This window comes from Colossoma macropomum, unplaced genomic scaffold, assembly GCF_904425465.1.
Source record: "Colossoma macropomum unplaced genomic scaffold, Colossoma_macropomum, whole genome shotgun sequence".
Classification (NCBI taxonomy): Eukaryota; Metazoa; Chordata; class Actinopteri; order Characiformes; family Serrasalmidae; genus Colossoma; species Colossoma macropomum.
Genome location: NW_023496020.1, coordinates 1,797,722 through 1,819,957, shown reverse-complemented (window position 1 = coordinate 1,819,957; position 22,236 = coordinate 1,797,722). Strand labels below are relative to the sequence as shown.

General features: G+C 41.6%; 1 protein-coding gene across 1 annotated transcript in view; it reads right to left on the bottom strand.

Moving 5' to 3' along the window:
- Window positions 1-22,236, bottom strand: part of dmxl2 (Dmx-like 2) — an 88,241-nt gene that overhangs the window by 27,377 nt on the left and 38,628 nt on the right. Inside the window, exons 16-30 of the mRNA XM_036564558.1 lie at window positions 22,095-22,214; window positions 20,638-20,868; window positions 17,825-19,501; window positions 14,943-15,053; window positions 13,829-13,998; window positions 12,877-12,974; window positions 12,105-12,270; window positions 10,298-10,562; window positions 9,426-9,824; window positions 8,840-9,186; window positions 8,339-8,629; window positions 6,815-7,006; window positions 6,416-6,492; window positions 5,842-5,972; window positions 1,562-1,810 (exon numbers count right to left, since the gene is read on the bottom strand). Of these exons, the coding sequence (XP_036420451.1) occupies window positions 1,562-1,810; window positions 5,842-5,972; window positions 6,416-6,492; window positions 6,815-7,006; window positions 8,339-8,629; window positions 8,840-9,186; window positions 9,426-9,824; window positions 10,298-10,562; window positions 12,105-12,270; window positions 12,877-12,974; window positions 13,829-13,998; window positions 14,943-15,053; window positions 17,825-19,501; window positions 20,638-20,868; window positions 22,095-22,214 (4,524 nt within the window). The remainder of the gene's footprint in view (window positions 1-1,561; window positions 1,811-5,841; window positions 5,973-6,415; window positions 6,493-6,814; window positions 7,007-8,338; window positions 8,630-8,839; window positions 9,187-9,425; window positions 9,825-10,297; window positions 10,563-12,104; window positions 12,271-12,876; window positions 12,975-13,828; window positions 13,999-14,942; window positions 15,054-17,824; window positions 19,502-20,637; window positions 20,869-22,094; window positions 22,215-22,236) is intronic.

The window sequence follows — 22,236 nt, the reverse complement described above, 5'->3', positions numbered from 1 at the left end:
GTGTCTGTCTCCTTTTCTCAGTGAAGCTTCTTGTCAGCTACACATCCTTTCAGACCCATAGCGCTGAACTGTCCTCTCACAGTGGAAGGATGGACAGAAACACCTGTTTTTTTTTTTAGATATGAAGCAGCTTGATTTTCTCCTCTCTCGAAGAAAGCTTTAAGCGCCGTTTATCTGATGGGAACAGTGCTTGTTGTTGTTAGGAGTCCTGTTTTTTTCTGTAGATTTTAATAATTTTTTGAACTTCAGATTTGGGAACTTCTTTTTCTACTTTTTTTCCTTCGGCGTTTTCCTTCCTTATGCAAGTGGATTATCTTTCATTTAATCTCCTCATAAATGCCCTCTGAAAAAATTAATTACTTATACTTAATGGCCTTTCTGACTGGAAATTAAAAGGGTGGTCTCTGACTTTTGCACAGTGCTGTATACCACGCACCTGCCTGCTTCCAGTCCATGTGCACACACACACATACACACACACACACACATACACACACACACAAACCTGGGTAGATGTCTCAGAGTTTACTACAAGTCATTAAAGGAGTGTCCTTAGAGAACCACAATGGAGCTGATGTCCTAAAGGGGTGGTTTCCCAGACAGATTAAGCATGATGAAGCATATGAAATCTACAGCGAGATACAGTGAAGGAGTTAGGGCTTTCCACAGGAACCATTAAGAACCCAAAAGGGGTCCAGATATTGATGTGGCTGTCTGTTTGTTACGGTTTAGCTATATTTCCACTGTCAAAACTTAAAATCAATAGATGAGGCTACATGGTCCACATTTCAAACAAAACAGAGACAGGAACGCTGCTTCCTAGTTCTTCTAGACATGCCATGTATTTGGCTCAAAAGTCAAAGGGACAAAGAAAAATTGTATTATCAATCACTGTATCATCAACATCAACATCTTCTACTGTCATTACGGGGTAAAACTGAGTTTCCAGATTTGATTGGTCACAGAAAATGCCGTTGTAATTATTCAACTCTGTCCTGATAAGTGGAACACCAGCACAGCAGCAGGTCTGGGAAACAAAAACCTTTTGATTTTGGACTTTTTGGGCCATTCAGATGGACCAAACCCTTACAACAAATGTAGCTGTGTCTGAAGGTTCCTTCAATACTTTTGTACTGGAGCCACGAGACTAATGTAACTAACAAGTAATGGAAGCGTATGTACATCAATTAGCATGGTGATAAATTATCACACAAAAATGTGAAACTGTTCGGTAATCATCTCTAACAGACTTGATTATGTGGTTTCTGACACTGTGTGACACACTGCTATCTAATAAACATGGACAAAATTCAGGCTTCATGACGGTTGTCACTACTGTTTTAGCTGTGTGACATATTTTTAAAGATAAAAGTATAAATTTAAAACTGTATAAGACAGAAAGTAAGGGGTATAAGCTTCCATTACTTGTTGGCTAACACTAGCCACATAGTGGCTACAGAAACAAACTTTGGACTCACACATCTTGTCTGATCTACGTTTGCGGTAAAGTGTAAATTTAATTTTTGTTTCAACCCATCATTTGAAGCGCATCTGGACTCACCTGGGGCGATCTCCGGGGGCCGTTTGGGTTTGACGATGAGTTTGGCTCCTCCTCCAAACACAGCGGCCCACATGCGATTGTTGAGCGGATGGGCCGCCAGCCGGAATAGCTCGTTACTGGAGTGTGTGCCGAGTCCGTGGATGAGCAGGCTCAGATACACAGCCACCACTGCCTCACACAGCATTACATTCAACCGTGGCTGGTCTTCACCCTGAGCACACGTCAGCAGACTGATCAGAGATGACACACCTGCAAGAGAGAGGGAGATAGATTAAATAATATTGTACTAACATGGATAAACTACTGTACTTCTGCACTGATTATTACAATTCCTTAAACTGCAGGCTTATTATTCCACTATTAAAGACAATGGAGCACCTTCAGCAACAGACTCATTCAGCTCCGCTGGAGTAAGGTATGGTACAAGAGATCGCTTGTACCAACACCTCATCACTATTCTGGGACACTATTGAATACTGAGCCACTGACAGGACAGGCTCACTGGGCACGAGCTGGACATTTTACCTCTCTACTTTTTACTATGCCACTTACTATGCCACTTTTCTATGTTTATAAATCTATGCATATTACATACATACACTACATTACTTTTTATACACCCATGCATGTGCAACTATTAACATACATTACAGATTACAGTGCATAGTCACTCGGTCATTCATTGGACGTGACATGCACCACTGCATTGTCATCTGCATAATATTTACGCGATTTTACTTACTTATTTTCAAACTGTACATGATATTTCATGGTTGTTGTAGTGTATTTTATTATATACATCTTTACTTCTTCTATTTATGCATCTGCATAATAGCGTACGGCAATACTTTTGCTCGTCTTGCTCTTTACTGTACTTGTGCAGTAAATTGACCACGGGTGGCCATTCAAGTCTGCAAAGGGCTGGTGTGAACTGATGAAGTGTGCTCTGGCTTTGTGGCAATGAAACCTTGCAGCCACAACAGCCTTTTGTAGATTAAAGACTGGACAACCCTGGAATACATCGACCAAACACGCTCACGAGACTGGAAAAATGAATGAAAAGTAACTAAGAGGTGGCCTTCATGTTTGCTTTTTTGACTGAACTATTCCTCTAATCTTAAGACTTATTATCTAGCAACCACTATGATTTAGTAACTACTATTAATCATTCAATATCTTTTATGAGTTATTTAAAAAGGTACTATGAAATATTCAGTAACTATAATATATATATTAATATATATTAATCATTCAGCATGTAGTATGAGTTATGGAGTATCTAGTGTGAAACTAAAGTGTAAATTCTGTAGTTATGAGAATGAGGAACTAAAATGTGGGACAACAAACAGACACTGTGAGTTTTTGGGGTTAAATTTTATTCTAAACAAAATGAAAAACTAAACAAGACTTATTCTCTACTACACATAAAACTCTCTACATTATTCATTAGCTTGTACTAATTTAACTTCTAGTTTTGCTGCTAGAAACCTTTTAGGCAGAATCTCAGGATAAACACAGTCCAAATGTTCCGCAAAATTCACCCACTGCTGGATATACATGAGCTGCATGTGTGAGTGTAGCTATAACCAAAGAATAATCCTATACTACAGATTACCTGTCCACTTCTCTATAGCAGGCTTACACTACAGACTACTCTGACCTTCAGAGGAATGTCTGGCCTGAACAATTCCAGCTTCATAACTTAGTGTTTGTTGGAGCGATGGAGAACCAACAATGGATGTACCTTTATTTTTTGAGAGCATGCCCTAACATTATCTGGGTGCCGACAACTTTGAAGACTACTTAACAGAGTAATCGAGTATAAAAATAATCATTTTTGAAGCTCTTTACTTTGGGGGACAGTATGCCCAGTCACCTCTGTGAAAAAAATGGCCATTCATTTACAGGAAATGTCAATGTAATGTTACAGCAACAACAGAACTTTTATTTTTTAAAATCTAACATACAATTTTCCAAACGCAATAATATCTCGGAGCTCAGCACTGTGTGGCTGCGACTGCCTTGCTGTTTTGTGTCTTGTCTCCAGATGTGCCAGGTTAAGCACACACAGGCAGAACAATACAGCTGACCACACTCATCATCCTGCTGCAGCAAACTACATTTAATTATCTAATTAAAGCGAGCTAGTGTGCATGTCCAGCACTCCATCAAATTACCTCTCACTACAGCCTAATTACCCATCCGCTCTCTCTCCTCCAACACTGCAGTCTCACTCAGCACTGCTCTGCTCATAGTCTTCAAACATTCGCAGTTTGTTTACTGTTTGTAATAATTAGGTGGCATTTTCAGGCAACTGGAGCATGTAAATTAAAACATGATATTCCCGTATCTCTTTCGGATACATCCTCCCTGCCTCCAACATACCCGTGTTTGCACTAGGAACGTGCATTCCAACTAATTTTAACATTCGAGTATTCATGACAGCTCATGAAGCTTTGGCCAAATATAATACAGGCTGACCTATGTGCTGTAGGCTTATGTTTTTATTTAGGTGACAGCACTAGTGCAAAAAATACAGAAGCACAAACTTTATAAACATATTTTAGTGCTGGATGAGTAACGGAAGCCGCCTCTTCAGATGAGCTAATGGGCTGGATAAAAAGTGTTACGCTGGATGCTAATGAGGACCTTTTGTCTTCAATGGTATTCTCTCATCAGTGGAGGTGGTGCTGCAGCAGTTACCCTGCATTCACACTGGCAGCACAGTGACACAACGTGACAAAGCGGCTGGAGGTCATTCATTTTCAGTGAGAGCTGGCGATTTCCGGCTACAGGAGGAGGCACGATTACCAATAGGAAGTGAGCAGCCAGAGCAGGTTTATGAGGAGCCTGGCCACTTCCTATTTCCCCTATTATATCAAAAACAGGACTGCAAAACAGCAGAGGGCGCCCACAAATGAGTCCTCAATGAATGGGAGTAAATGGCGCTCAACGGCTAGAAACAAAAAATTTAAATAGTTCCTAATCACTTGTCCAGAAGGTTTCTTTAATTTTAGAAAGTAGAAGGATGTATTTCACTAAAAAAAGCAAAGAAACTCACTTGTATGTTTCCTTTTTTCTATAGCAAACAGGTTTTGGGCAGCAGGACACTAACATTACTGCTAGTGAGTACTTATTGGCTGGCGAGCGAAGCAGCTCATTGGCTGTTCGCACTCATAGAGGTCATGGACGTACATGAGGCGCCGTTTTAAACTCCTGTAATTCGAGTTTAAAAGCTCTTGAAAATATAACAGCAGCGTTAAAATGTTTTATGCTATTCCGTGTGCATTCTTTTACACTAACAATAAGCATTTACAAACTATGATTTTGCTCAAATGCTCCATACCAACCCATTAATTTTAGGCTCACTTAGGAGCGCCCTCTAGTGTTGGAGAAACCCGGAACACGTTACAGAACGGTAATTCTCCTCTCTACAAGTTCGCTGATTGAGCAGCGTGCTTGCATCAGTGAAATCATGGCAACCAGTGGTCAGTTCGAGTTCAGGAATGGCCACAGGCGATGAAAATTTGCTGCTGGTGTGAACGCAGGGTTACAGATGCCTTTCTGGCACCTGTAACTGCTGCACCATTTAAGGTGGAATGGGAAAATTCAAACAAGAAGCTGGCAAACAGGAAGACAAGTTCAGCCTCGTATTAAAACTACAGATAGGATATTTTGATAGCCTAAATGTCCCTATCAGAAAATGTTACCAGCATTATCAGCACGTTGACCTGTACAGAGAATCCCAAGAGGTTGGCGATTGCTCCTTAGCTAACGACAACTCAGCTAACTTGAAATTACCTAACAGCATCCAATAATAGCCTCCACATTTATTTATAGAATTTGGTTATTAAGGTTGTTGACACAGTAGCTGTATTTCTATTTGTCTCTCATGCTGCTCTATCTGAATTCCTTGTGTGAACACAAGCCTCACTTTAGAACAGTGATTTAAAAGAGAAATTTTATGCTTTTATCTGAAAAAAATAAAAGTTCCTCAATTTTGTCTGCCTTTGGTATTAAATACGGTATCCAATTTCAGTATATTTCAAACTATAGTATCAAAGTCTGGACACACAGGGTTTAGAGGGGACGTACCCTGTTAGTGGCAGATTTCACCACAATCCAGCACAAACATTTAACCAGTTGTCTCCAGATGAGTGTTCTCCTTATGAGATCACATCTTGCCATGTGAGACTATTGAAACAGCACCTTCAATCAATGTATCGTGATGCTTTCTTACACACACAGAATATACACAGTAATAACTGCCATCTGTATACCTGGCCACTGAGCGGGTGCGGTGGTGGGTGTGGCATGCTCTTCAATGCTCTCTGTCCGGAGCCTCCGTCTTTCGCTTAGAAGTAGCCCTTGATACACCATCCCTGTGAACTGATTGGCCTCCGTCTGGCTACTGTGGACAGACAGGTGTGTGTGGGAGTGCGTGTTAAGTGAGTGAAGTGTACAGCAGTGTGGGTTTGCGTTTGGGAGATAAAATCGTGTTACATAAAACAACAATGGACTGAATTACTCCTTATTATTATGTGCATAAAATACATTTATGTGTGTAAAACATATGAAACACAAATGACTAACAAATCTGTAAATGAAACTTAAGGTGTTAAGCCCACCACACAGACCAGACACTGAGCGGCATCACGTAACAGATATAACTTTTGCTATGCTCTGTAATTGCCATAAAAGAATAACAACAACATAATGGTCAATAATGGTCATTACAACTTGTGCAACAACTGTTATACCTGATAATAGAGTTTATTCCATTTAAAAACGTTTCAGAAAAATGTTATAAAATAACTTGTGTGTGAGTGAGAGAGCGAGCAAGCAAGTGAATACCTGTAGCTGTGACTGTCACACAGTGCTTGATAAATGCAGGCAGAGAGAGAAGCAGCCAGAGTGTGAAGAGCATTCACCTGCAATATAGAAAAAAACAAACAAATTAACAATACATAAAAGAGAAAACAGAAGAAGAAAAGAAGAGAAAGTGAAAGAAAGAGTAAAAAAAAAAGAAAAAAGAGAGAGTGGATCATATGAACGTGAAAGAGCATTATAACATGCTTTTTAAATGAAACAATAGAAGCCATATCGCCCTCTACACTTCCTGCAGTGTATTACAGTCTGTCAGAATGACTGTGTGGATCATATGAACATTATATAGAGCGCTTTTTAAATGAAACACTAGAAGCCATATCACCCATGTATGTCATTCTGTTTGTGTGTGTGCTGCTCTCTCACCCTGTCATCCAGTAAGTCCGGGTGTGGTGGAGCTTCCATCTGGACGATGGTGTAGAGGATATCGTGTATGTGGTTGCCGAGGTGCATCACAGGGTTCGCTATGACCGTCTTGGTGGGGGCAATGCTAGCTGAGAGGAGGGGCAGCGTGGTCGGCAATGGCAACGGAGATTGCAACTGCTTCACTGTTGTCTCCTAGGAGACAAAAACGTCACAAAACACTGCTGTTTATCCTAACAATATACTACTGTACTCAACAACATATAACCACCCATGTTTCTCCTTTGAATTAATCTGAAGAGTATAAACTATAAACATACCATATAATTATAATTGTCCTTTTACACCTGATTTTAAAGAGTACTTGCTGAATAAAACAGTCTAAAAAACTCTGTCCCACATGCTGCGAGTGCAGAAGTACAGAATGCTTTACACACTCCTACAACTGTTGCAGTAAGGCAGGTGGCTTTACACACACACACCCTCCCACACACTCACCCACACTAAACATTGTTCTTTATTCTAATTTGGCCTAATCTGTACTGCAACTGCTTCACCGTTGTTAAATTACAAAACAATGTTTTTCTTTGTTCTTTATTATTTTTCTATTTTCTGTTCTTTATTTTATTGCCACCACAGAAAAAAAACAGATGTGGTGTTTTGTTTAAGCTGCCCCATAAGTCTGAGCTTCAATCAGTAATAAGCAACAGCTAAAAGCTCTTTGAACTGCAAATTTAACATTTTAATGTGCTGGTTCACCAGATGATCTCTGTGTGAAGACGACTGCAGGACAAGCAGACGGCATTTACCAACCGAGTTTTATTTAAAGCTAATTAGGCAGTTGCACGTATTTAGCTAGCTAATGTACTGCTATGAACTATGTAGTGCTGTGACAGGACAAACTGTCAAATGTTCAATAGGGTTCTGAAGTACCTGCTAAAAACTTTTAATCAGCAGCTCAGAATGTTCCAGTGACTAATGTTAGTAATGTAACATGATGAGCTTCAGTACTGTTTGTAGCTGATTCTGACAAATTGTTTACAGTAGCCACGTTTACATGCATCCTAATTATCCATTAACAGTCTGACTAATAGCAGAATATATCAGAATAAACTAGCCTGATTGAGGCCTTTCAGAATACAATTTGTATCCGATTGAACGAGGTGGGTAATCCTGTCAATAATCCCTCATATAGAAAAATAATAACCACGTAAATGGCTGCATTTGATTACATTCCCAATCTGACAGTTTAAGTACATTCTGTGCATGTGCATTTGCGTCAAAACTGGTCTGCAGAGGAAACAAAGTTTATGCTTAGAGCTTTAAAAGACGGCGCTTTGAAGACACTTTGAAAATGTAAATGGAAAATCAACTATGGACAGAATGAAGCCATTCTTTTATATTGCTGACATTATTGAATTGAAATTGTTTCAGCCCTAGTTGTGATAATGATTATACATGATGCAGCCCTAATTCACACAGACCATAAACATCCCATCATCCACACACACCCCTACACACACTGACCTGCTGAGACTCCTGCAACAGGAAAAGCAGCTCCATCCTGACGGAGGTGACCCCGCCGCCCTTGGCACCATGCAGGCTGCAGTAACTTAGGAAGACTCTGAGTAGAGCCTGGTTCTTCCTCAGCCAGGCCTTACGCCGCTCTGCGTGCAGCTGTTTTGCCTGCAGGCGCCGTCTCTCCAGCTGGTGGCGCTCATACGCACCGGCTTCACTCCTCTCCAGGGACTCATCCAGATCAATCGAACCATCACCGCCCCATTTCTCCAACTCCCCTACTGGCTCCTTCCCTTCAACCTGAATAGCAGTAAAAGTAAGCAAGAAAACACATACACAGATAAATAAATAAATAAAAAAAAATCACCAAAAATTATTTAGAATCTATGACCTATTTTAAGCAATAAAAATGTGATTGTAATAGTAAAATACAATAACCGTATGATTCCCATCAAAGGCCATAATGTGTCTAAACAGTGCTGTAAAAATAACAGAAGGAGGAACACCAGCCTTGTAGTTGCAGATGCGATGCATGGCCTCGATCTCCTTCTCCAGCCAGTTGTAGAGCTGGAAGCGGAGTTTACCGCCGTCCACCTCGTAACCCGTGGCCAGCGTCCGCAGCTCTGTCATCAGGATCTTCAGACACGCACGGAATTTCAGCTGTTCTGCGATGACATCCACTTCCGACTCACCCGCGGAATCTTCCCTCTGCAGACTTCCTGTTTTTTCCTTTGAGTCCTCCGGCTTCTTCATCGTCAGCCCACCATCCTCTTCTTCATCTTCATCCTTGTCGTCTCCCCAGTTCAACTGCAGTCCCTCATCTTCAGTCTTTATCATGGGCTGGCTCCAGTCCAAACCTTAGTGAGAATGGTGGGAATGGGTGAGTGTGCAGATAAAAGTTAATTTGTTGGTTTTCGTGACATTGCAAAAGCTGTTACGAACTGGGGAGAAAATGGTATGACTTGAAACTTTAACAATGCTTACATAAAACTCTCTCATTAAAAAGTGAGGAAAATTTGTTTTTCATTATATGGGCCCCTAAAAGCAGGCATAAAACATATAAAAGTACTGTATAAGAGACCTTGCATCCACAAACCTGAAGAGGTCTCAGCACCCCAGGCTTGGCTCGGCACCGGAGCACCCCAGTCCAGATCCACTGCCCGGCCTCCGTTTTCCTGCGGCTGGGACGTGCTAACGTTAGCCTGGGACGACCCTTTGCTGAGAGATGAGGCTTTTTTGGTCACTTTAGGAATTTTGGACAGGACCTCAAGGGCCAGAACGGGGCAGCCCACCTTAAAGTGAGCATTAGCGGTGGTGAAAAACAGTTTGCGCTCGATCAGGTTGATTTCGTCAGCGCTGCTGCGCTCGGACGTCAGCCCCACGGTGGCCAAAGAGGCATCAGGACCGGCAAAGTGCCTTCGAATGATCAGAGGGTGCGTGCGAAGGTAGTTGTAGAAGCTGAAGACCATGGGGTTACATGACTTCACCATTACTTCTAAACCAGAGTAAGAGGAGAGACATTAATGAATTTTGAATAAAAAAGAGTTAGGGTTGATTTATCATTGCAATGCATAAATAAATAATAATTACAACAAATGTAATAAATATTCAAATTTATATACCACCTTTATTAACCCATCTAGCTCCCTAATGATGCATAACGTATTTAAACGTCTCTTCTGACATGACATTAATTATTTCCCACTTCTACAGTTATAGTATTACACATAAATAATACATATTAATGTGATGTAAATCAAATGTTTAGACAAAAAAAAGACAACAACAACCCTGAAGGCTTAAGACTCTCAAATTTGCAGTAAATTTACACAAGGCAAAAAAAACTACATCTGATCTTCTCTACAGACTTTTCTCTAGTTTTCACTTTCAGGTATTTAGTCATGATTGGCACAGTGATTGGGAGTTAAAGGTATTACAGAGAAGAGAGTTGCTGTGACTGGTTCTCACCTGGGTTCTCATCATCCTCTTTGGGTGTTTGCTCCAGCAGTGTGTCCAGAGCTTTGGTGTAGTCCTTCATGATCCAGTACGCAATGCTCCTGAGGAACGGATCGGGGTGCAGTTTGGTACAGGAGAACCCAGTTCCATCTCTTTTGCACCCCAGAACCTTCTCATACAGGATGCCCTGACAGGTGGAAGAGCTCTCGAAGTCAGCCTCGTACAGACGGGCAACGATCATGGCCAGCTGAATATCCTCCATCTTCTCCAAACACACCTGAAAACAAAAAATGACTTTAAACTGACGGTACATGTACATTTTATACAACACACGCAACATTTACACTGTTGCTTTAGCTTCTTTTTTCACAGAATAACACAATTACAAATTACACAGTTTTCCACAGTGTTAGCTCCTGCCAATTCATGCCTATCATGCAGGATTCCCAGTAACAGGACAAAATCAATAATTCAAAATACAGGCTATAAGGGGAACGTTGGGGGATGAACTAGTTGTTGAACTTGTTATTTAAAACTACAACTTCTGTAAAATTAGGAAATATACAGTCCAATCTTGAGAGGCCAGATATGATCTCGTAATGAGAAAACACATCTTGGTAAGGGTGTGCGGTACATGATATGCACCAGGATATTTTGTTTTTCTGAGGTTTATAAGTTGAAACAAATATGAATCAGAAGGGCTACATTTCAAAAATACTACCAAAACTATGAATACAATGATTTTTATTTCATGTTTTATTTACGTTTCACCAACTCTGCTGCACTAAATCCAATTAAACAAGACTGTTCATGAACTATACATAATTAAACATGCAGGTCAGTGTTCATGAACACAGAAAAGCATACTGCGGTGTAATTTTTCACGATATCAAGAAAATATCGTCCTATTTGGCACCACTATGCCGTAGGCAAAACCTGACCCTACCCAACCTTACCCAAAACCTAACCCTCACCCTGGCCCTAATCCTAATCCTAACCCTAACCTTAACCCAAAACCTAATCCTAACTCTCATAGGTTTTTGACATGTTACCAAGAGTCCATTGAGTGTTTGTTCCATCTAAAAAAGACCACTAAAAAAAGTATCACCAAAATTTCACACTCAGTTTGTTCCCACCCTAGTAATATCCCACATTTATCTTAAAATTATTCATTGTTGTCCCCTGATGTACTAAGAGATCACGTTTGGCCTTGACAGACTGTATACAACCCAAATTTCAGCTTCACAAACTTTACCACCGAAGCCAAAAAAGTTATTTTCTTTTCAAACTAACATAAATCCTTCATAAGGCAGGACCAGAGCAGACAGCTGACGTGCTTCCAGGTGCATACTTGACCTTAACTCCTCCTGAGCGGAGTGCGTGTGCGGTTTCTCCATGCTGCAGCTTTGACTCTATCTGCATGTTTTGACTGAGTGTGGCTGAATATCCAGCCCAAGGTAAACTAAATGACAGATGTGGTGAGTGGAGTTTATCGGCTGGCAGTGTTAAACTAAAAATAGATGTAAAGAAGCATCAAACTGTTTTATCTGAAAAAACATACGCACGCACGCACGCACGCTATACCATATACTGTGATATACTTTTTTGGCCATATTGCCCACTATTTATATTTAGATTTAGAGATAATAAAAGTTAATGCAGCACATACACAAACACAGCTGGTCGGGGCTGCAAAGATGGATCCATATGTTTGTATCAAACTGTATAACCCACAGTTTAAATGGGCCACTGCAGGTGCATCTATGTGCATAAAACCACAGGGAAACATTTGCTCAAAAACGGGTTAAGGTATGCACACCTCAATGGCATCTTTTAGAGATCCAGCGAGCAGGAAAAACGCTGCAGATTGCTCAAAACGCTGTTTCCCCAGCAGAGAGAACGCATTCTTCAGGGCTGCTTTCCTCCAGCGATCTTCAGTGAAGTTATGACTGAAAAACTGGGTCATCTTCTCATCATGCTGAGACCTGCACAAACAAGCAAATAAATAAATAAATAAACTCAGCAAGCAAATGAGGTGCTGCTTTACACTCAGAGCTCAAAGCTGTAACATTTTTCCTGATATTAAAAAAATATATATCAATGACATCACGTATCAATGTAACATATTATTAAATTTTAACATCACTCAGCATTTTCATATTTTTACAAATCGACTTACAATCAAAAAATTAAAAAAGCATAATGTATGAAAAACTAGGGGTGAAAAAATTTGCATCAATTCGAAGAAAAAAAAACATTACATGCAATTGTATTAATATTAAATAAGCATTTTTTTCAGGAAAAAAAACTTTTTTTTATCGTCCAAATTCCATTACTGAAAACAATTTCGGTGTGCTCAATGTTTTTTTAAAAATAATCTTGAATTACTCCAAAGTACTCAAATTGAACACTCAACTGATGAAACATTTCATGATGCCCTGAACTGTGCTGTGAACCTCTTCATAGCTGAAATCATAACTGAATTTTATTTTAAAGCAATAAAACACTTTCTGAAAGCTACGGCGCAACATCATGAAGACCAAGGCATATAAATAACACATTCTTGACCTGAGCGATGAGCTGACAAGTACCTGAAAAGGCCCCAGAGCACAGCCTTCTTCTTCATGGCCAAATAAAACAACGCAGCATCCAGAGGATCGTTATTCCTCTGGAACGCCGCTTTGGCAACCTGACAAAGGAGAGAGAGAAAGACAGAGAAAAGGTGGTGGTGGGGGGGCGTGAGAGAGTGAGAGCGAGAGTGGGAGAGAGAGAAAGAGATATATCTTACAAGACAACTGATGTGACGCACCGTTGTCAAATGCCGCTACCATTACTCGGCTAAAAATTAGGCTACCTTGCTAAATTTATGACTCATCAACAATGTCAATTACGAAAAAAGTTCAAACATTGTTTAAAAAGAAAATCTATAAGGTTCATATGACCCGCACAGTCATATGAACCTTAAAAGATAAAAGCATAAAAGAAGAGTCACTCAGATGGAACTTTCAGTGATTCTGGCAGCAGAAAAAAGAAAACGAAGAAGGCATAACAGTACAATTAGCAATTCGAATAACTGAATAATAGTTGACATTTTGATCAGTGCAATTATTAGTTGCCATAACAGCAGAGGTTAATGCACTGAAAGTAAAAGAGTTTTGCAAAAATCGTACTGAACAAGTTCAATATGGATATATGACCTGCTCAGTAAAAGACTAACTTCTTTTGCCAATATAAAAGTATAGAAAAGTCTTCTACGCCATCTCATGCTGAAACTGTGAACAATATGTATTTGGTTCTCAGAAATCAACAAATTGAATCTGTAGACATGAAATAAGTACAACTACGTATGGGTAGCTATAGTAAAATTTGTCAGAAAGTGGGGTACTGTGGTACTGTTGTACTGTCAAGTAGTAATCTAGCAGGTATGCTGATGTGCTACAGACATAGTCCAGTTGTGTGACAGCTAAGGTTCAGGGATACTTGAAGTACTCAGATATGCTGCTGGTACGTTCCAGGTATGGTCTTTTACAGGATGTGTCTCACCTTTTCCACCATGCGTCGAAGTGTGTTGATGTTGCGAATCCACCAGCCCACACCGACGGCGCGAAGTTCCGACCATTGTGGGTCGCCCCTCTGCATGGCCGGAATCATATTCAACATCTCTTCCTCCGCCTCAGAGTGGAACGCCCATGCAAAGTGACACGTAGAGACGCCTATGAGAGCACAGCACACACAAGCACAGGCGCAGATAATTAACAAAGGAAAAAAGCGTGCCATATGCAGGAAAGAGGGCCAGACCGACATGAAAAGGTTTCATACTGATTTAAGATGCTAAAACTTTTGATAAGCAACATTAGTTTTTACTATACAAAATTCTGATGGCTAAACAGACACCTAGAGTTTCAGATAAATAGTGCTACATCGATTGCCAGAAATTGATGAGTTAGCTAATGCTTAATGTTTTCAGCTTTTGTGCGATGCACTTCAGGCAAGCCTCAGCCAAGTGCGCAGCCAATAGGAGCGCAGTAAGCATATCTGATAGTTCCTGTCGCTACCCAAAAGGTTAGTTTTATCGGAGAGCGATGCCTACTTTCACGCTGAACCGGCAAGCCAACTCTGTAATAAGACCATGATTGCCGATACACAAAAAGGTAACTAAAAGTAATTACTCAAGTAGATTTTGAATAAACTCATTGACTCTTACTGGAGTTAATTCTTGCAATAATATTTTTACTTGTGCTCAAATAAATTAGCACTGCAGTAAAAGTACTCTTAAGTACAAATTTTCAGCAGCTCTTTCCTCCCCTGCAAACTAGTGTTAAATAACTTTAAAACTTCAGCTTAAAACAGGCATTTAACGAGAACTCTCAGAATGCTGAACTCTCAAACAAGAGCAAATTTGAAGTGTTCATGTACTCAGTTATTACCAGCCTATACAGCCTGCAGTATAATCTGATTTCGGTAAAATGGTATTTCTTTCCTGAATGTGGTTCTTACATAGAGATTATCTGTGCTTTACTTATGCTGATGCTAAAAAATCCATGAAACTTAAATTTTATCAACTGAAAGGGATAAAAAGATGTGTTGGGATATAGTATATAGTATATAAGGCTGGAGTGAGAGGTTTAGTCCAGCAGTGAGAGAGTGCATGTGTTACCTTGGTGCAGTAGCTGGATCCGGTAGAGTGGGGGCAGTGAGGTGAGCAGACAGGTGTGCAGCCGCATCGCCAAGAGGTAGCGCAGGCCACATTCATCTAAAGCCTCCCCACCTGGAGAAAACACACACACACACACACACACACACACACACACACGCACAAAAAGACACATGACACCAAGTAAACATCCCTCGGCTCACCACACCGTCAAGAGATTCTTCCCCAGCAGGCCTTACTGGCCTTTGCAGTGAGTAATGAGCTTATATTGCCCTCAGTCAAATAAACGACTCATTCAAAAACAAAAGCTTTGTCCAGTACGGCCAACCATCTCTACTACAAAATCAAATAGCATTCAGCTAGCCAAACTCATAAAGCTCTTTAACTAAACACTTATTACACTTCACATCAAGCAATTTACTTAACGAATACCACATTTCTAGGCACACAGAGAAACAGACTGAGGAGAAACAGCACTGAGGAGTGATACTTAGGGGTTCATTAGCAGTGGTGACGAGTATAGGGGAACTATACTCAAAAGAGATGGTAAAGATAAAGTTATAGGTGAAGAGGTGGTGGGTATAGGGGAAGGGCGTAGGGGAGGAGATGGAGGTGGCAGAAGATAATGGAATTTTTAGAGGGAGATGGTGAAGATTGCAGGGCTCAGGGATGGTGGGATAGAAGCTATAAGGAGCTGATGAGGGGAATAAGCAGGCTGATGGTGAAGTGTATAGTGGAGCCAGTAAAAGGTTGTAAAGGCAATAATGGAAGTGGTGAAAGATTTAGGGCAGAATTTGAAAAATACAAGGGAGGTGGTGAAGGGACCAGGGAACATGATGAAGGGTGAGAGGAGATGGTGGTTTTAGGGCATGTGGTAAAGGGTATAAGGGAGATGATGAAGGGTACAAGGGAGACAGCAAAATGGGTGTAGGGAAAATGGTGAAGGATGCAGAGAGATGGTGAATGTTGTAGGGGAGACAGCACAGGATGTAGGGGAGATGGTAAACAGTATAGGGGAAACAGTAAAGGGTGTAGGGGAGATGGTGAACAGTGTAGGGAAGACAGTAAAGGGTGTAGGGGAGATGGTGAACAGTGTAGGGGAAACAGTAAAGGGTGTAGGGGAGATGGTGAAGGATGTAGGGAGATAGTGACCAGTTTAGGGGAGACAATAAAGGGTGTAGGGGAGATGGTGAAGAATGTAGGGAAGACAGTAAAGGGTGTAGGGGAGATGGTGAAGAATGTAGGGAAGACAGTAAAGGGTGTAGGGGAGATGGTGAAGAATGTAGGGAGATTGTGAACAGTTTAGGGGAGACAGTAAAGGGTGTAGGGGAGATGGTGAAGGATGTAGGGAGATTGTGAACAGTGTAGGGGAAACAGTAAAGGGTGTAGGGGAGATGGTGAACAGTATAGGGGAGACAGTAAAGGGTGTAGGGGAGATGGTGAACAGTATAGGGGAGACAGTAAAGGGTGTAGGGGAGATGGTGAAGGATGTAGGGAGATAGTGAACAGTGTAGGGGAGACAGTAAAGGGTGTAGAGGAGATGGTGAACAGTATAGGGGAGACAGTAAAGGGTGTAGGGGAGATGGTGAACAGTGTAGGGGAGATGGTGAAAGATGTAGGGAGATAGTGAACAGTGTAGGGGAGACAGTAAAGGGTGTAGGGGAGATGGTGAACAGTGTAGGGGAGACAGTAAAGGGTGTACGGGAGATGGTGAAGGATGTAGGGAGATTGTGAACAGTGTAGGGGAGACAGTAAAGGGTGTAGGGGAGATGGTGAACAGTGTAGGGGAGACAGTAAAGGGTGTAGGGGAGATGGTGAAGGATTTAGGGAGATTGTGAACAGGGGAGACAGTAAAGGGTGCAGGGCAGATGAAGAACGGTGTAGGGGAGATGAAGAAAGGTGTAGGGGAGATGGTAAACAGTGTAGAGGAGACAGGTGGGGTATGAGGCATAGTGAAGGGTGTAGGGCTGGTGGTGAAGATTGTAGTGGAAATGGTAGAAGGTATATGGAAGATGGTGAAAAGTACAGAGGTGATGGTCAGGGATCTAGGGAAGAGAGGTGGAGATGAATGATTTAGGAGAGATGTTGGAGACTGATAGGAGAGGTGTATGAATGTAGTCTCCGGCGATGGTGAGTTTCAGAGCTGCTTGAAAAGTTTCTTTTGAGCCGTCGTTTGAGTGTATGAAAAAACATGTACCACGCCTATGTTACTGGAAAAATTGCACCACATCAATGAAAACACCTCTCGCTGTCCCTGAACCTGCTGTGCTTCGTTGTCAGCTAACTCTGGGTCTGGAACGCTCTGCTCACATCCGTTGTTTACCTCGTCTACAAGACTAAATAAATATGATCTGATCTGTTGCACTATAGGTAGAAGTGGAGAATATGATAAAGGCCTGCTTTGTTTAATTAGTCTAATGTCAATTGTACCATGCCTAGGATAAACAATGCAGTTAGATAACCAAGGTGATATTAGGGAATTGAGGCCATTTAAGGAGGTACTCGACTCACACAGGGGAATAGACTGCATTATTAGTATGTTATTTTGGAGTAAAAAGTAGGGACAGCCACAAACAGAGAGACAAAGATAGTTGTGTACTAAGAAAGCAATAATGAAAAGAATAGAGAGTGGAGGAGAGCGTGAGAGATAAACAAGAAAGCAACAAAATGCTTAATTCTTCAAACAGGCTGTTCATTTATTACATATTCCTCATATTCATATTCTGCACAGTACTCCATAAGAATTGGCACTGCAAAGTCACAATTCTTCTTATTGTTTTGTCTAAAGATAAAAGCAGCAAGAAAAAAAAAAATCAGGCATTTGATTTTCAGCTTCATTAGGTTAGCTGTTTATTCTGAAAAGATATGAATATGAATAAACTCACCTGTGTACTGTTTATCAGTGGCTCCTCCCACCTCAGCACTGGTGGTTGCCACGGTATCAGCAAGCGCCACCAGGAACATCTGCTCGAGTCGAGTGAGTCCGGGCAGGCTAGAGTGCATCAGGTGAGAGGAGAGCACCTGAGCATGCTCGGGGCCAAAGTAGGTTGGCCCATACTGGGACAGATTGATCACTCGTGTCTTCTTCTCCGGCTTCTCTGAGGCAAAGCTGACAAAGTCGTCCGTGGTGACCGCTTGAACTTGGAAGAGGTCAGCATACTGATCTTCTGAAGACTTCTGGACCTCTCGTTCCTGACCTTTCACCCCTTTTCCCACCTCCTCCCCTGCCTTGTAGGAGGTGTCCAGGTCCGCAGAGAGTAGAGCATAAAGAGGGAGGGGCGGGATTGAGTTAATTTCAGTATAATCTCGCCCACCATCTCGTCCAGCAACAATAGTGTCCTTGGCGGTGCTTCCGGTTACACTGATGGTCCTGGACAGGTGTCTCCTGGCTCCGCCCTCACCTGCTTCCACATCTCTCACCACAGCAACCTCCCCAGCGATGCATTTGACCAGGTGTGATAAAATAGCCTTAGCCCGCCTGACTTTGCCCAGGTCCATCAGCTCTAGCAGCTGGGTTGGATGGTACTGTGGAAGCGTGGGAGATAGCGAATGAGCCGCTTCGAACAGGCCACCATCCTGGATCACCGCGGGAACCTTGAAGACATCGTCTATGCCGGTGCCACTCTCAAATACGCTCTTAGATCGCCCACGGCTCTCAGCTGGAACGGATGTTGAGCGGCTGCCATCATCCGGAGAACTGATGGCATTGTCTTCAGAATCACCTGGTTTTTTATCCTGGTGCCACTGAGCATAAACATGCATTTCACAGTCCATACCAATCACTAGGATACCGTCTCGCACCCAGGAGAGCGACACTGGAAGAGATGGTGTCCCATCCACTGAAGAAACCAAATCTACAGCACGCAGGAGAACCCATCTGGAACGAACACCCTGCTTTACGCTGCCCCCAAGTGGCAGAGTGATAACAGCCATGCCATCCTTGCCTCCTGTCTGCTCGGTGACAATTCCAGAGATGCGGCCATACATGAGTATGTTAGACCCCACTCCCACCGTCAGAATGTGTGAGCCGTCCTCTTTGGACAGCCAGTCCAGGTGCACAAAGTGCTTTATATTAGGGCTGTCTTTGGTCACAAACAGGTCAGACTTGCTGTACACCACCAGGTTGCTGTCCACACTCACCCTAGAATCTAGGGTGTTCACAGGTCTGCTAAAGTCATCCAGGTGGATCGTCTGCTCTAGAACCCACTCAGAACCGCCTGTTGACTCACACTCATAGATGGACACATGCATGGAAAAGTCTTTAGACGATCCACCCTCACTGCCAGGCATCAGCTGCTTGAATGCCACAGCGAGGCGGCCGATGTAAGAGCAGCTGACGGCCACAGGTCGCCCGGGAACGCTGAGGGCACTGTTGTTGTCTTCCTCCTCGTTCAGCAGGCACCATGGCTCCCAGCAGTATGAGCGTGACTCTTCTGGGTTTGGTGCAGACATGTCTGTCTCCACAGTGCATCTCCAGAAGCGAACCCGGCCGTCTGAACAGGTGGTCACAAGCAGGTACGGCGCCAGACACACCGGGTAGATTGAGGAGGAACTGAGGTGACCTGGGAGAAGAAGAAACCAGAAACCAATCACTAAAACTGAAAACATCATATTATTTAAAGGACCTCACATTATTTAGGTCCTTCATGATATGCATGCTTCGAAAATCCTAGATTTTGTTTAATTATTTCTCATGTGTGGAAAGTGCAGATTCATAATGTGTTTGTAAGCAGAAGAGAAAACATTTATTATGACCCAAATTTGACACGAAAGTTTTTGTTTGTGTACTTCATTGCAGAGAAAAAATATTCTTGCATTATTTCCCCGGATTGTAATTTTTAACACTCAAACAAACAGAACAAAGCACAGTAGTCAATCAAAAGTCTGACCTTTTAAGAGTTAAAAGTAACCATTTCTTTTTCTAATTTGAGAAATACTTATTTTTTAAATACTTAAGACCATCTTATATGATAAATTTTTTAAATTATTTTAGATTTTAGTCAACAAATTGCACAAAAAACAACATCATAAACGTCTCTGACTGATATTTTCTGTCTCTCTAGCCCAGGGGTGTCAAACTCAACCACTAAAGGGACCAAATTAAAAAATCTCAACAAATCCATGGGCCAGAGAAAAAAAAAAATATTTCTTTTTAATTAATGTGTTATTGTGCTATAATCCCAACTGACCACTGTTTATTCAAAATACGCAAAAGCTCCAGCAGTAAAATATAGGCACTTATAATAGACCTAGAAATATTACATGAATACTTGAAAAATTCAAAATTTAAATGTCCCCAGGTGCTCTGTATTTTAAACCTACCTTTTTGCTTGAACTAGACACCTGGCATCCTTTCTTTGCTGCAAGTTCATTAATACTTGGGCTTAATTTCTGAGCTGCTGAGCTAATGTAAAGTGTTTATATTGCCCAAACTGCAGCTAAAATGCAGTTAGTGTGTTTGGTGATATGACTGGTGTGGAATTATGTACAATTGTGTAGAATTGAGGTGTAACTGCTGTACCATATATTGTTTTGGCGTCGGAGAGTCAGAGCACACATCATGTTGCAGTGCATGCTGGGGACTGTAGTGCAGTGCACTGTGAAACAGGTTAATATAAATAGAAAACTAAAATACTTTTGTGGGCTGGATAGGACTGACACATGGGCTCTAGCCTGTGCATCTTAGTTTTATCCATACCTGCAGAGGGTGTTGCACGGATGACCTCCACACCCAGGGGGAGCTCTAGCCTCTGGCTGTAGACAAGTTTGGAGCTGAGGATAAGTTTGCTGGCAGATTGCAGATTAGCAGAGGAAGATGAGCGAGGAAGTGGGCTGTGACCTGGAGTCGTTTCCGGAGATGAGTCAGCGTTACTGAACGTGTGTGGAACCGTCAGCTGGTTCTGGAAGACCTGCTTGTGGGCTGGTTCCTCTTCAGATATTCAGAGAGAAAGAATAATTAAATTGGTTGTGTCTTTTTTTCAAATTTTTTTTTTTACACCTTTTTTGATTATGCCAGCATCATTTACACTGTGAGTATTTCATAGTGAATGAACCAACAAAAACAGTCCTTACTTAAAATCTCTTTAACATACATCAAATTAGAAATGCTTTTCCCTTCTAGTGTAAAGATATTCATCATGCAAGGGGAATGTAAGCAGTCAATGCTACAACTACCAAGGCAACAACTGCAATCTGGAACTACATTTTGAGCTCATCCTCAGGTTGTCACGCTACTGCTTCTATATTTCTGGGCTACAGCTCTCAAAGAAATGCACTTGTATTACATGAACATATGCTGAGCTGTCTTTTTCCCCACAAGAAAAAAGTATATTTAGATGACTCATGCTCTTCTAAGTGGTACTTCATGGTCCATCTTTATCAGTTCAGGTGGCACACTGTTATCAGACGAAGCATACAGAGAGCCTCTCCACTGCTGACTCATGCCTTTGTTCAGCTGGATGTCTTGTACGTAAGAGGCAGCCAAGGCGGCTCTGGAGCCCCACCAAGCTGTAGATTCAGCTCCAGCTCCAACATCATTTACTGCTGGGAGAAAACCACCATGCACCTCCACAATAACAAGTTCACTTGAGGAGAAAAAGCCAACTTTGTATTAATCTCTGTTCTGGCCAAGTCACAGTGGAGCCTAATTGTGTTTGGAGTACATTTTTAAACCACATACAGACTGTAATATGCCATACACTGGTCTACAATCTCCAATTTTCATATATATTTTGTCAGTGTTGTGACATGGTAAGGAAAGCGGAATAAATGTTCAATGTATTAATCTATTTGAAGTTATTCTAGACCATTTCTATGTGTCCTTTCATCATGAAATGTTTGCACATGGTGTTTTCAAAATGGTGAAAAAATAAAAAATAAAACAGAACAAAAGGTTTCGATATAACAGTGTCTACATATATAGATTTGATATGCTTGTCTCAGAACAAATGCTGATGTCTTTCATCTAAAGAACCTAAGAGACTAACCACAACATGTTCTCCTTTCTGTTCACAATGTAATCCACGCTACTGGTTTGATAAGGACATGGTTGACAGCAGGCATCGTGTCAAAGATGTTCCAGTGACTAACATAAAAGGATTTGGTGTGTGTAGCACCCACGCACCGTTAAAAAGAGATTGAGCATGTTCCACTCACCCACACATGCCTGGACAGACTTCAGGTGCAGATGCCACATCTGCAGAACAGAGTTCCTATTCTCATCCTTCTCAATCACTACCAAGAAGAACTTCTCAGAGAATGGAGGAGGACGATACTCTGTCAGGAGAAAAAAAAGTTA